The following is a 14206-nucleotide window of genomic DNA, read 5'->3' on the forward strand; positions in this document are numbered from 1 at the left end:
GGGAGAATGAGGATTTCTTAGCACTGAGGAGAGTCCAACTGAGTCCCCAACCTCACAGGGACAGGGCACAGTGTTGGGTGTCTGGTCACTAGGGTTATTATCCCTCATTAAGCATAACTGAAGACAAAAGACATCTCCAAAGATGGCAGACCTATTGTCTGTTCAAAATGAAGAGTAGCCAGGGAGTAAGCTCTTAGGTGATGAGAAGGAAGCCACCTGAGTTCTGGGATTAAACAACTTACACACTTATGGGCAGGTTCAACAGTGATGAGGAGGCAATTAATGGAATAATTGGTGACTTTTTTTTTTTTGAGACAGAGTCTCACTCTATCGCCCAGGCTGGAGTGCAGTGGCACAATCTCAGCTAACTGCAAACTCCACGTCCCAGGTTCAAACAATTCTCGTGCCACAGCCTCCTGAGTAGTTGGGATTACAGGCGCCCGCCACCAGGCCCAGCTAATTTTGTGTGTGTGTTTTTAGTAGAAACAGGGTTTCACCATGTTGGCCAGGCTGGTCTCAAACTCCTGACCTCAAGTAATACGCCCACCTTCACCTCCCAAAGTGCTGGCATTACAGGTGTGAGCCACTGCACCCAGCTGGTGACAAACATTTAAAAACAGTTGCCTCGTGTAGATCTGTTCCATCAATCCTGTCACCTTTTCACTGTCCTTCACATCTCTAATATCCTCACTTACCCAGCTTAAATTCTAGGTGACTATAAGAGATAAGCAATCTTTATAACAGAGGAATCTTACTGTAACCACCCAACCAAGTGATCAAATTTAACATCAATGCTACTGGGACAACCCGTTACTCATCTTCTGATGTGATGTGATATGAAGTTCCTAGTACTACTGAAGTGTTATTGCAAAAATGTGCAACCTTAATCTAATTGAGCCTTTAGACCCAATTTCAGTTTACAAGAAATACAGGGAATAGTTGAATATAGTAAATGACATCCTGATGAAACAGTGAGAGAAATTCAGAATGTGGGATATCTTATAGCTGACCTGGTCTCTTCAAAAGGTCAATGTCATAGGGGGAAAAGTGTGACTGGGGGACGGCTCTTTCAATTTTCCTACTCATTTGATAATTTTCTTAATAGAAAGTTGGGAAGAAATTATTGTCAATCATTAAAATTAAAATACCCTTCCCTGAATCCTCAACTCCCTTGACCCTCTTCTTACTTTGTCATGGTTGCCTGGTAAAACCACAACTCCAGCTAAGTCCAACTCTGAGCTTATTCTGTGCTTGCATCTGGCAGTTGAGGCTGGGAAGAAAAGAAAAACCATGTATGTGCACACGTGTGTGTGCATGTGTGTGCGTGAGCACACACGTGCCTGCTGTCAGGTCTTGGTTAAATTCAAGTGGGCTCTCAGTGTCGCTGGCAATGCTACTGCAAGTCCCCAGCCCATTCACTCTCTCACTCTTCTACATGACTATTATATTCTCCCCACTCAGCCCCAGCTGAAGACTTTATTTCCAATTTTCCCAAGAAAATGGAAACAACTACAAGAGAATCTCCGCAAGCCCCAACGACCCGGACCTGTGCCCGTATATTCCACCTTCCCTCCTATTACGATGGAAATTCCATGTCCCCATTCAAGGCCAACCCATCCACTTGTCCCCAGGGACCTCTTCACGTCTCACTTAGCACACCCTTTCTTTCTCTTCCATCAACAATCATTTGATTTTCCTCCATAACTGACCATTCCCCCTACAACTCACATGCTGTAATTTCTCCTATTTTAAAAATCAAATTTCCTTTGCCTGCACATCTCGTTCAGCTACTGTCCCATTTCCTGCCTTCTTTATGGCAAACTCCTTGGAAGACTTGTCTACACTTGATGCCTCTGATTCTTCTCCCCCTATTCTCTTCTCTGTTCAGACTTTTGCCCTGACTAGTCCAATGAAACTGCTATTGTCAAGGTCACCTGTGACTTCCCTGTTGCTAAACGCAGTACTGAAATCTCCATGCATTCCCTTTCCCCATCAGTGGTATTTGACATGGTTCACAATTTTCTACGCCCTGATATGGATTCTTCACCTGGTTTTCAGACATCACACTTTCCTGGTTTTCTCTTCTCGGTCCAGCTGCTCCTTCTCAGTCTCTGTTGCTAGTTTCTGTCCTATTTACATTAGAGGGTCTCCAGGTTCAGTCCTCTCTACTCAATCATCCCACTCAGATGTCAACTGGGCATGTCAAATCTAACATGTCTAGAATGGAACCCTAATCTCTCCCCTTCCCAACTTGCTCCACCTATCTTAGGACACGATGTCCCCATTCTCTTAGGACACGATGTCCCCATTCAATGCAAAACTGGACAGCACTTTGACTCTTTTTTTTTTTTCTCTTACATCCTACATCCAATCTGTCAGCAAGTCTGTTGGCTTTGCCTTCAAAATATGTCTGGAATTTTCCCTCATATCTTATCACCTCTACTGCTACCACCTGGACCAGCCACCATCACCTCTTGCCTAACTGGTCTCTCTGTCCCCATCCCTTGTCTTCTTGCACCTATTATCAACAGAGCAGCCAGAATGATTCTGCTGAAACACAAATGAGTCACATGCGTCACTCCTCTGCTCAAATTCTTCAGTGGCTTCCTTTCTCACAGAGGGTAAAAGCTGGAGTTGTTACAATGGCCTGCAAGGCCTGACGTGATTTGGTGCCCTATTGCCTCTCTCATCTCATCTCCTGTGTTCTTCCACTCAGGATCTCGCCTTAGGACATTGGCACTTGCTGTTCCTTCTGTCTAGAATGCTTTTCCACCAGGTCTCTGCATGGGCTACTTGCTCATTTCCTTTAGGTTTTTATTTAAACGCTGTCTTCTCAGTGAGGGCTGCCTGAACCACCTGTTTACAATCACACCTGCGTCTCTACAACTCGTCCTCCCCCATCCGCTTTCCCTATTCTTTTTCTATGTAATACCTATCTGCCTCATAACAGTGTGACCAGCTATCCTGGTTTGCCCAGGATTATGCCAGTTTCAGCACTGAAAGTCCCACATCCTGGGAAAGGCCCTGGTCCCAGGCAAACTGAAACAATTGGTCACTCTGCTGATACACTATATATTTTACTTGTTTATTGTTGACCTAGTGACAACATACTGCTCCATGAGGTAAAGGAATTTTGGCTGTTTTTTTCACTGCTGTATTCCCAGAGCTTAGAACAATACCTGCTGCTATACATAGTAAGTTTTCAATAAATATTTAATGGATGAAGAGCCAGTAATGACTATTACAACTTAGAATCATTCAGTGCTTAGTATATAATAAATTCTCAGTAAATGTACATTCAAAGAATAAATGAAGGAAACCCCTGCAAATGATGTGTAAATTTGCACATCTTTAAGACAGATGTAAAAATATAACCCTAATTAGTATGTTAATTGCTAACAGATATGCAAATAGAACCCGAATTAGCATGCTAATTGCTAATTTCCCTTTATGAGTGCTACATAAAATTTTTTTTTGTATTCATGACAAAAACGAATCTAGGGACATATAATGGACATATAGTGTCATGCAGCACCTACAGACCCTCATTAATTTAGAGCACAGCTGCCTGGGTAGCTGACTGGGGGAAGAACGGTGCACACATCATCTACATCTCACCAGATGGACTGTGCCTCGACGCCCCCAGTGGTGCAGGTGGAATTGCAGCAGCCCACATGCCTGACTTCTCCCCTGAAGTTCTGCAGCCCCCATTACTTTGGGACAAAGCTGGTTGGAAAAGTTGGACCATAATTTCTACACAGTTGTAATGACTACAGACCTCAAACTTTTCAAAAGAAAAAAAAAACCTGGCAAACTATTCAAATAAAAATAAAAAGCTTTCTGAGGTCCAGTGGGGTCTTTTCAAGAGGTACGGGGAGTTCTGGAAGGGACTTGAAGAGCAGGCAAGGAAAGGAGATGGGGACAAACATGTCCTATTCCCGCGGGGAGCTCAGCCTTTAACAACAAAATGGAACTGCTCTGAGGCAATTAAGGAGAACACAAAGACTCCAACAAGTGAAAAGCCTGAGAGGACAGGAAAAGGAAAGAACTGGGAGAGCTGGGGGTAGGGTGGGTGGGTTGTGGCCGCGTCTCTGCGTGCACAAGCGCCTGACTTGGTCGGGGTTGTTGGAATCAGTTTCCTAATTAAGATTAGCAGAGTGGTCAGATGCCACCCCCACTGTAACGAGCAACCACTTCAAGAATTGTCTTTGGGAATTCAGGGAGTTTTTCTGGAGACTTAAGAATCTAGCATCGAAATATCTAGTATGTCAGAATGATTTCTATCCTGGTACTGTGGTCCTTTCTCAATTCCATCATTCTTTACACCAATTCTAGTCTTATACTGCCACCACCTCAGCATAAGACAAAACCAAACCTGCATCGCTGTTTCCCCTAACCCCGGGGAGAGGCCCTCCTGCCCCAGGAGCTTCCGCCTCCACCCCCTCTCCAGATGGCAGTTCTCAAACTCAGTCACACCCTGGGATCACCTGGGGAGTATTAAACACCACTGATGCCTGGGTCCTACCCTCAGAGGTTCTGATCTAAAAGTGGGGGTGTGGCCTAGGCAGTGGGGCTTTGAAAATCTCCCTGGGTGACTCTAAGGTACAGCTAGGGTGAGAAGCATGGCACTGTGCTAGATCCTGGGCAGCAGGTAGATATCCTTCTAGATAAATATCCTGGGGGTCACTTCACCTGTCTGCTGAGGGAAAGAGGTGGTAGGGAAGGCAGACCCTGGGCTGGGGAGAGCTGGAAGGCAGGTGGCTGTGTGGGGAAATGTAAGAGCAGCAGCAAATGTCCCTACCCGCAAACCCAAACACCAGCGCTTCCAGGATATTTGTGAGACCGTAGCCAGTTGTAAAAGTGACTCAAGTACTGATTTTTAAAATGAGAACATACCAAGAACATATCATAGTCACTTAAATTTGGCTGACTAAAGCCTAATAGACCAGGAGAATTAAAATTAAAAAAGTAATTATGATCTAGTTCTTAGAGCAGTGGTTCTCAAACTCAAGTGTGCAGCAGAATCACCTGCAGACTTTGTTAAAACACGAATTGCGGGTCCCACCCCAGACTGTCTCATTTAGTAGGTCAGGGTGGGGCCCAAGAAGGTGCATTGCTAACAAGTTCCCAGGCTTGTTGATGCTGCCTGTTGAAGGACCACACTTTGAAAACTACTGCATTAATGTACGTCACAATGAACCCAATGAAATGCTGTTTCCACCTGAAGCCATTTCTGTTTAGTTGTGTGAGGTCTGCATCAGCTACTCTTAGAAGTGCTACAACATGAAACTGAATGAAACAAACAAAAAAATCCCAGGCCAAAAAAAAATTGTTTTGGATAGTTTGAAATATTTGGAAGTATTAAAATAACACCTATTTCTCTCCTGCTTCCTTCTTTCAGTATCTGCTTCAAATATTTGGGCTTTGAGGATATCGTGGTATTTTATGAGATGACGTATGTAATCTTGACCTGAAAAAATTATGTAGTTTCTAGAAAAGCTTCACTTGCTTTTGAGCTATAGTCTTTGTATCTGAATGAATAATTTGAACAAATTGGTAAAACACCCTGGTCAGCTTCGGTTTGTGGGTAAAGCTCTGTCAGGGATTACAAATATAAAAATGTGTTAATGAGACAGTGTTTGCACATAGGTTTGCTAAAAATCTACTAAAACTGGCTGAAAGTCTACGGAAATACGCTGCCTTTGAAATTCTCCATTTTCTAAGATCAATAAACAAGAAAACGAGTATTTCACCAAACTAGTTCTTTATAGTCAATTCCTATTTAGTTAACCATAGAACTAATTCAATCTGCTAGTTATCCACAAAATATAATAATGCAGAGAGGGAGGACACTATTTTTTTAAATGGATAACATTGTTCCTGATTTATGTAAGATCCCTCCACTGGATACTGGCGTAAAGTCATAAATGGAAGAGCAGCATGTGAATGACTTCTTTTTCTACCGTCTCTTCTTTTCTTTTCTTTTCTTTTTTCTTTAATCAGATTCAGCCAAGGTCGGCTTACCATCTGCTCTTTTAGAGGTGCTCAGTGGCTTGGCAGGAGAATAAATTAGCAAATTGCTGATCAGATACCTCTGCCTCAGGTTTTATTTTACTTTTTAAAAGACAGAGTCTTGCTCTGTCACCCAGACTATAGTGCAGTGGTGTCTTGGGTTTTATTTTTGTTTTGTATGGGTTTTTTCTTTGTTTGTTTGGCTTGGTTCTTTTTAATGTTTATTTGTGGTTAAGACCAAAAAACTTCGGAAAGCAGAAAAGATAACACCTCTCCCTAAAGTATGTTTCGTTGAAATCAAATTATCTGGTTTCCAAGTTTCCACATTCACTGCTCACAGAGACTGTAAATAATTTCCCAACTTTCCAGAGTTATTTATTTATGTACCGCTAACTTCATTTCAAGCAAAACCCAATTATTCTGTTTCAATGTTAGATTTCTGGGGATTGCTCACCTTCATTTCAGTGGTAAAAATATAGCATTAGAAACAAAGACATCAATAATCAAAATAAAGCTGTCTTAAGTGGAAAAAACTCCAGCCTCGATTTAAAAAGTATGTCTCCCGCCGGGCGCGGTGGCTCACGCCTGTAATCCCAGCACTTTGGGAGGCCAAGGTGGGTGGATTACGAGGTCAGAAGATTGAGACCACCCTGGCTAACACGGTGAAACCCCGTCTCTACTAAAAATGCAAAAAATTAGCCGGGTGTGGCGGCGGCCACCTGTACTCCCAGCTACTGGGGAGGCCGACTCAGGAGAATGACGTCAACCCGGGAGGCGGAGCTTGCAGTGAGCGGAGATCGCGCCACTGCACTCCAGGCTGGGCAACAAAACAAGACTCCGTCTCAAAAAAAAAAAAAAAAAAAAAAAAAAAGTATGTCTCCGATTATGAACAGACTCACTTGCTGATAATGAGTGTTTCCTCTCCAGAGATCCAGACTCGCATGAATTCTCCATACACCTGGTTGTAATAGTTGCAGGCACTGCCGATCCCCATCCACAGGAATCTGCCATGGGAGATGAGGGGTCCAATTCCCATGCAGTAGCCAGGACCTAGGACAGGTGTCAGAGGGTAAGCTACATCTTAGTCACACCAAAAATTGCAACTGCTTTGTGTTACTCCTGTTTTTGTTCTTTTATAGCTAAGTGTTCTTTACATTTGATGTATATCTGTGAATCATGAATAAAGTGATTTGAAACAAAACAAAACAAAAGCCTCACACTTAACATGAGGCTCTTCACCCCTCCGTGAGTAAAAAGGATTCAGTATCCACGCCACACTAGTTTTATTTGGTCTCAATCATTTCAGTCTGAATGAACTGGGGTGTGTGTGCTAATTTCTTCCCAGGTTAACCGGTATCAATGAGTTTTGAATACAAGTCAATTCGTGCGTTTGGTAGCAAACATGGAAACGCTGACGAGCCGGCAGATCTGTTTGGCGCGTAGTTTTTTTCTGGAAACTTTTGGTTTGAGTGCCCCAGTTGACAGAATAGGTGGGTTAAAACTGGTCTGTAGTTTTGTAGGAAATCTTTCAACTGAAAGAAACAAGATCTACAAGGACAATGTCTAATCCAAGAACATCTATTTTATTCCCCTCAAAGAAGACTGTTTAAGAAAAGGCTCTTAAGCTAAATCTCATTAGGCAAAATAAAGCTAAGAGTTGAGGAGTCAGGCAATGGGTCTTTGAGCCTCTAGATTGGAGTTTGAGTCCCATAATCTGGTTTTAGCTGAGAGTAGTGGCTGCTTACAACCTTGCTTATGCAGAGGATGGCAGAATTATAAAGAACATGAACCCAAGGAACAACTGGGGAATTTGATGTTGCTTATATCAGAGAACAAACTTGGTACTTTGATTTTACTGGTGGTGGTAAAAAGTTAGATTAAAAAGTTTTAGAATTTTTTAGAAATTGTCAAGTAGTAGTTTTTCTGAATCTTTCTCCTTTAATTCCATTCTGCCAGTGAAATCATTCTGAAGCCAAAACACTCCTAACTACGTGAGACAGCATTCTCACCTTATGGGCAAGAGTTGTGTAATGATATACATAGTGTAAGCTTTTGCTTGAATCACCTAAATTGGATGTTTAGTCCCAAACACAGCAAACAGTTTTTAGTCTTTTACTTTGCAATAGCTGAGTTAATATGAGCAAGACTGTCGGCTCTTTTTTCCCTTTAAATAGAAGATGTTTGCTGATACCTATAGAACCAAAATATGGTCTAAGGTTGTTAATCTTGTGATTATTTTAGTAACACTACATTATACAGTAGATGACTGACTTCATATTAAAATAATTTCATTAAGCTCTTTAAAAGATTTCCACGGCAGATTTGATTGAATATGTATTTCCTTAAACTGTCATTAGATATATTAACCTTTAATCAATTAACATATGCATAATATTACCTCACTGGATATTTACAGCTTGGCACTTTGTAGATGCTCAATAAATATTTCCTGAATAAATTTTAAAAATTAATTAGGCATGTGTATCTAATATAAAGGATGAAGTTTTAAATGCCATCCTTTTTTTTGAGACAGAGTCTCGCTCTGTTGCCCAGGCTGGAGTGCAGTGGCATGATCTCAGCTCACTGCAACCTCCGCCTCCCGGGTTCAAGCGATTCTTCTGCCTCAGCCTCCTGAGTAGCTGGGATTTGGGATTACAGGCTTGTGCCACCACACCCAGCCTGCCATGTAAAAATCTTAATATTTGGGACCTGCCATTCAAATGTAAGCTATGACGCAGGAGAGACGTATCTACTGAAAAAGGGAGATTGAACCTTGTGCTTAGATTAAGAACCTTAGTGTTCTAACCAGAAGAGAACCAGAGTTTTGAGTCCTTAGCGATCAATTCTGTATCAGCTTAATTCATCCAACAAACAATTACTGGTATAGATACTACTGGTATAGACACTAGCTCCAAATTAGGGACTGGAGATATTATAAGTATAATGGTCCCCATCAGAGTCTAGGGGCAAGACAGGAGAGTATGTGAAAAATAATTACAAAATAAAAGAATCTTAACACAGTGTGACCTTTTCATTTATGTGTATATCTTATGCTTCTACCCACCCTCCAGCTGGAGAGAAGAATGCTTGAGGAAGGTAGAAACTTTGGTAGAATATTAGGGAAATATTCTGGTTGTATCCACATTAAGCTGATCTTTGCTTCTCAGATTTAGGAATGCTTATTTAGGCATGCAGTGATTGTGGGAGCCTCTTTCACACCCTAAAAGGAGTAGTGAATGCTTTGCTGCATTTTTGTACAGAGACAGCCTCCTTGGAGCCAACAGCTGGGACCTCTCCCCAGCTGTCCTAATCAACAAGCTGTTGCTTTCCACGCCTTACACATATACACCATAGAGAAACCTGTGTGCACATATACATTCAGAACAGCCTTGTTCACAATAGCCCCAAACTAAAGACACCTCAAGTGTCCCTCAACAGTGGAACTGGCAATTAAACCATGAGATATTTATATAACTCAATACCCTATGGCAATAAAAATGAACTACACCTGCATGCCACAAGGTGGATGGATCTTAGAAACACACTATTGAGCAAAAGAAGCAAGATACGAGAATACATAATGTATGAATTGACTGCTAAAACGTTTAAAACAAGGCAAAATTAACCTGTATTCTCTGGGATATGAAATTATGTGGTAAAATGATGAAAAAAAAAAGCAAGGGAGTGACTGTCACAAAATCAAAGACGGTGTTTTGCTCTGGAGTGAGGGAGAGTGATTGCAAAGGCACGCGAGGAGCTTCTGGAACAAGGGTAACATCTGCTTTCTCAGGCTGCATTGTGATGGCAAATTTATCACCGCGCTGTGCACTTTTCTGTGAAACATTATCTTAATAAGAAAAAGTGGAATGTCAGTTGCCATGCTTTTTTTCCCCCCAGTTCTCTGCTCTGGGATGTGGTACCCAGGGCACAGCATGGCATATGGAGGGAGAGGACCCTTGTTCAGAGCTGGGGATGGCTATATGTCCTTGGGGAAGGGAGAGCAGCCCGTGCCAGGTGACTGTGAGTCCTGACCCAGATCAGTAGACTGGGAGCAATTTTTCAGAACTGAAGCTTCCAACCCTGCCCCCCACTACCCTGGCCACTCCCCCTCCCCCACAGGAATGACACTTTCCTCAGGACTTTCATAGCCCCTACCTGGCACTAAGTCAGCCACCTATGTGTGTGCCCCTGACTGTCTTTACTACATTTATATAATCCCCTCGGGGCAGAAACCACATCTCTTTAATCTTTTCACACATCCTCCCTCCCCTAAGCAGGAGAACAGGGCCTCTTAGTAAATACAGCTAGAAGAAGCTTAGATATGAGCCCCAGTTTCATCACTTACTGGTTGTGTGACTCTTTGAGTCTCAGTTTTGCCACCTACAAAACAGACACAAACACACCAACCTCACCATAGAAAATGGGCATGCAACTGCTTTGTAAATTATAACTCACTCAAGGACTTTAAATCATTGTAAGTTCCTCCAGCTTTCACTGGTCCTGAGCTTTCCTGACTCTGCGCTTCCCCCAAACCTCTAAAACCAAGAACCTAGAGAGCCACTGATTCAAGTGAGCTGGCAGGAGCTCAGGAGTATTGATCAGCAAAAACCACCCCAAACAAGGCCAATTTTCTTATCTTCCCTCCCCCAACCAGAAACCATAGGATCTCACAGTCTGTGCTACTAGTGGATTCTAACTAGACCTTCTGCTTTCAAAGGGAAAGTGTGAAACTAGAAACTACCTGTCCAGCAAAATGATCATCAACCTGGGCTTTAGGACTTCCTGGTGGCCCCCCTACATTCCCACTTCCTGTCCAGCTGGGGAGCTGACAAGCCATTTCCCTTCTCTGGGCTTTAACCCTCCACTTGTAAAATGAGGAGTTTGAACTCCATGGCTTCTCATGCTTGTCATAGCGTTTTGCCTGGGCAAGGCAGATCAGCTCCCTGGGTCTCAGTTTCCCCTTCTGTCAAATGAAGGAGTTAGGCTCATATCTGTGGCTCTCAACCTTGGCTGCTCATAAAAAATCAGGAGTGGAGATTTTTTAAAAAATAGCAGCCCCAAACCAGCTGAGCCCCTACCTCAGACAGTGCTGAGAATCACTGTGCTACTTGATCTGACTGTCAGTGGATGCAGCATGATGGCCCTGGCCCAGAAATGGTGGACAGAGTGAGATGCTGCCTACTCTCCTGCTGATCCAGAGCTTCAGGGCTGCTGGTTCTCAGGCTTGTCCTAACAGGCTGACCTCCTTGGTCAGGGGTCCAAGGAAATTCTACCAGTGCTGATTAGCATAAGCATCCGGGGGGACTTTTTAAAAATGCATGTTTCTAGACCTGAAGAGCCTGAGTCAAAAAGTCAGGAGCAGGGTCCAGGAACAGAAATGTTAACAAGCTCCTACCTGCTGGGTGTTCTTACATAGACTTAAAAGCTTGAGAACCTGTGGCTTACTGGATGGGCAATGCGGTGTGGGCAGTGCTGGACTCTCCTGGCCTGATTCTCTGATAATACAGACAAATTAGAATTTAGCACCTGGGCCTATGAAGGGAAGAAGAGGAAAAAGAAGGCTTTCCACCCCTCTACGTACTCACCACACCCCGACCATTCACTGACCCTGACCATGAAGCCCCCTTGGGAGAGGAGAAATCCAGTGAGGAAGGGCCACACTGGGGAAGAGAGTTCAAGTTAAAGACAATGAAACAGTCTTCCCTTAGCTCTGAGCCTCCCTTCTCTAGAGCTGACCCTGTCAGGGAGCAGAGAACAAAATTAACTAAATGTTCCTTTAAACTGGGCATTAAAGTAATCTAAAATATCAGGCTGAATCAGGCAGAGAGACAGGCAATTATCTGCAATGTTAAAAAGAATCCAGACACAGAGCATTTTGTGCCAGCCCCATGCTCCCACTTCTGATCCCACTGAGACGAGGCCCACCACACTTACCAGTGTGTAATAACTACGCTCTTAGAGTCTCATTGGACATCTTATGGAATTGGGAACAGATGTGTCTGCAATGAGGCATCTTCACTGAAAACTAAAGAAGCAGTCTGAAATTTCAGGTCATTCTGAATTAATCTGATATCTGATCACTGTAGCTTTAACAGTGGAAGGGTGGGGTTTTCTATTGGGATTATCTGGATAATTATATTATTCTCCACTTTTGATTGACCCACAGATCTTGTTGAAGATTCTCTCGAGGTGTGATGTTCCAAGAGTACTGCAGTGGTCTGAATTTTTATCCCACTGCCTGGATCTCATTTGACCCTTATGGGAGCCAGGTAGTGGGAGAAAAATGGGGACCACTATCACCACATTCCCAAGAATAAGAGAAAATGATGAGTGGAATAAAGAGAAGGGATAAATATAAGACAAAGAGGGGGCATGGAGGAAGCAAAATGAAAGGGAGAAGAAAAGCAGTGAAGAAGGCGTTCCAGAGACATTTTCACCTTCAGAGCAAATTTGCAATCTCATTTTTGAAAGTTAACCAGAAAACCCTGGAATTTTACTTTACTCCACCCCATCTTGAGCTTGTTTTAAAGGTACTTGTGCCAAGTCTACTTTACGAAAGCACAGTGCAGACTGGAAGGGTTTATCTAAGATATTTTTAAAGTGCTTTCATTTAAAATGTGCAGATAATTGGTTTGAAAATTTTCACCCAAGTCCTTATTTGCTAACACAGCCATAGTCTTCAGAGATCTTACCAGGTGTGCTTTTTGTCCTTTTGCAAAATTTTCTTTACCATCATGGACCAAAATCCCAAGTAAATAATCTCCTTAGAAACGGAAATAAACAACTGACTTACCTGGTATTGAGGATGTACCCTCATAATTCCACACCAAGAGAAAAAGGCCAGTGAGGAGCAGGATTGGCATGGTGGCAGCAGGCATGGCCTCAGGCACCATGCTGGTGATGTTATAATGCATCGGGTTCAGCATTTCCAAAACCATCTTGTGTTCCTTGACCTCAGAGGGGACAATTTAGAGTCCTGTGGAAATCAAAGGGACAGAAAATTACAGAATCCCCTTAAAGGTTCATCTACAGCTCCTGTTGCTTCAGACGGTGCTGCACAGTACAGATTCACTCACTGTTTTATAATGTGATCAGACATTTAGGCAAGACTAATTTATGGTTACAAGTCAAAACAAGGAAGCCCAAGAAAGATCTTTTGGCTTGAATTGCAGCATTTCTGACCTTGGTAGAGTCTCAGGTTCCTTTAGACGCTTGGTCTGATAGAACCTTATCATCTTGCCCTTGAGTGGGTAGAGTGACGTGCATTCCCAATTGAAAGCCAAATTTCTTGTCAAAATATAAGAAAATAAAGCTCATTCCAGAGGTGGAGTCATTCTGTGACTTCATCAGCAGGTTTTGTTTAGGCAATCTTCTTCCCTTGAAGCCAAATCAATTTAAAAACAAAAAAAGCAATTCCCCCAACTCCCCTTTTTGACCAAAATGACTTTTTTGATCAAAATAGTTTCTACAGTAAGAACACAATTCTTGGGCATCGAGGTCTTCTCAGAGCCTTCCATCAGTTTGCCTATTAAATTCAAAGTGACTCACTCAGGCCATCTCTAGTGACTTCAATGAAGATCTAAAATCTCTTGTACCATGGGCCAGATTAAACAGTGTCCCTAGGGACCTGCCAACGGTAGTGTGGAAAAAAAGAATTGCAGAGGACGAATAAAGGGAGAAGAGAAAGAAAGGAATGGGGAAGGAGGAAGAAAGAGAACGGCAGAATAGGATGCCACCAGCAATAGGCTCAGGTGCCACTCAGGAACCTCATTCGAAGAGCAGCTAACATCCTGTGCAAGACAATCAATTTACACTCTGATGTGCTGGTTCTATTGTGTTTTTCAACATTCTATTGAGTCTGTATTTTCAGCCAGGTTTCGTAATCCCTTTACTCTCAGAACAGAGTTTCAGGGATGGTAGGTAGTTTGTAGCTGAAGAGGTGTAGTTTGAACAAACTTGTATAGTGAGGAAAGAGTGAGTCATCATTAAATGCATTTTCAGTGGCAGATGACATGCTCCAAGGTTTGCCTTTACTTAGATAGTGCCTACAGTTTTTGGAACTTGCAGTGGCTCTCAAACGAACTTGGGCTGGGTTTCACCTAGTAATAAAGTAATAAAATTCTAGATTCATAGCCAGGGCTTCTAATTGGATATCCAGGGCTCTGTGGATTCCTTGAAACACTGCATAACATTG

The 14206-nt window shown here is 42.7% G+C and overlaps 1 protein-coding gene across 1 annotated transcript in view; it reads right to left on the reverse strand.

Annotated features, from left to right (window-relative positions):
- The window catches only part of CYP19A1 (cytochrome P450 family 19 subfamily A member 1), a 33086-nt gene extending 20019 nt beyond the window's left edge, over positions 1 to 13067 (reverse strand). The window contains exons 1-2 of the mRNA XM_015452459.4: positions 12806 to 13067; positions 6912 to 7062 (exon numbers count right to left, since the gene is read on the reverse strand). Coding sequence (XP_015307945.3) covers positions 6912 to 7062; positions 12806 to 12950 — 296 coding nt within the window. The 5' untranslated portion in view covers positions 12951 to 13067. The remainder of the gene's footprint in view (positions 1 to 6911; positions 7063 to 12805) is intronic.
- Between the last annotated feature and the right edge of the window lie 1139 nt (positions 13068 to 14206).

This window comes from Macaca fascicularis, chromosome 7 (genome assembly GCF_037993035.2).
Source record: "Macaca fascicularis isolate 582-1 chromosome 7, T2T-MFA8v1.1".
In the NCBI taxonomy this organism is placed as follows: Eukaryota; Metazoa; Chordata; class Mammalia; order Primates; family Cercopithecidae; genus Macaca; species Macaca fascicularis.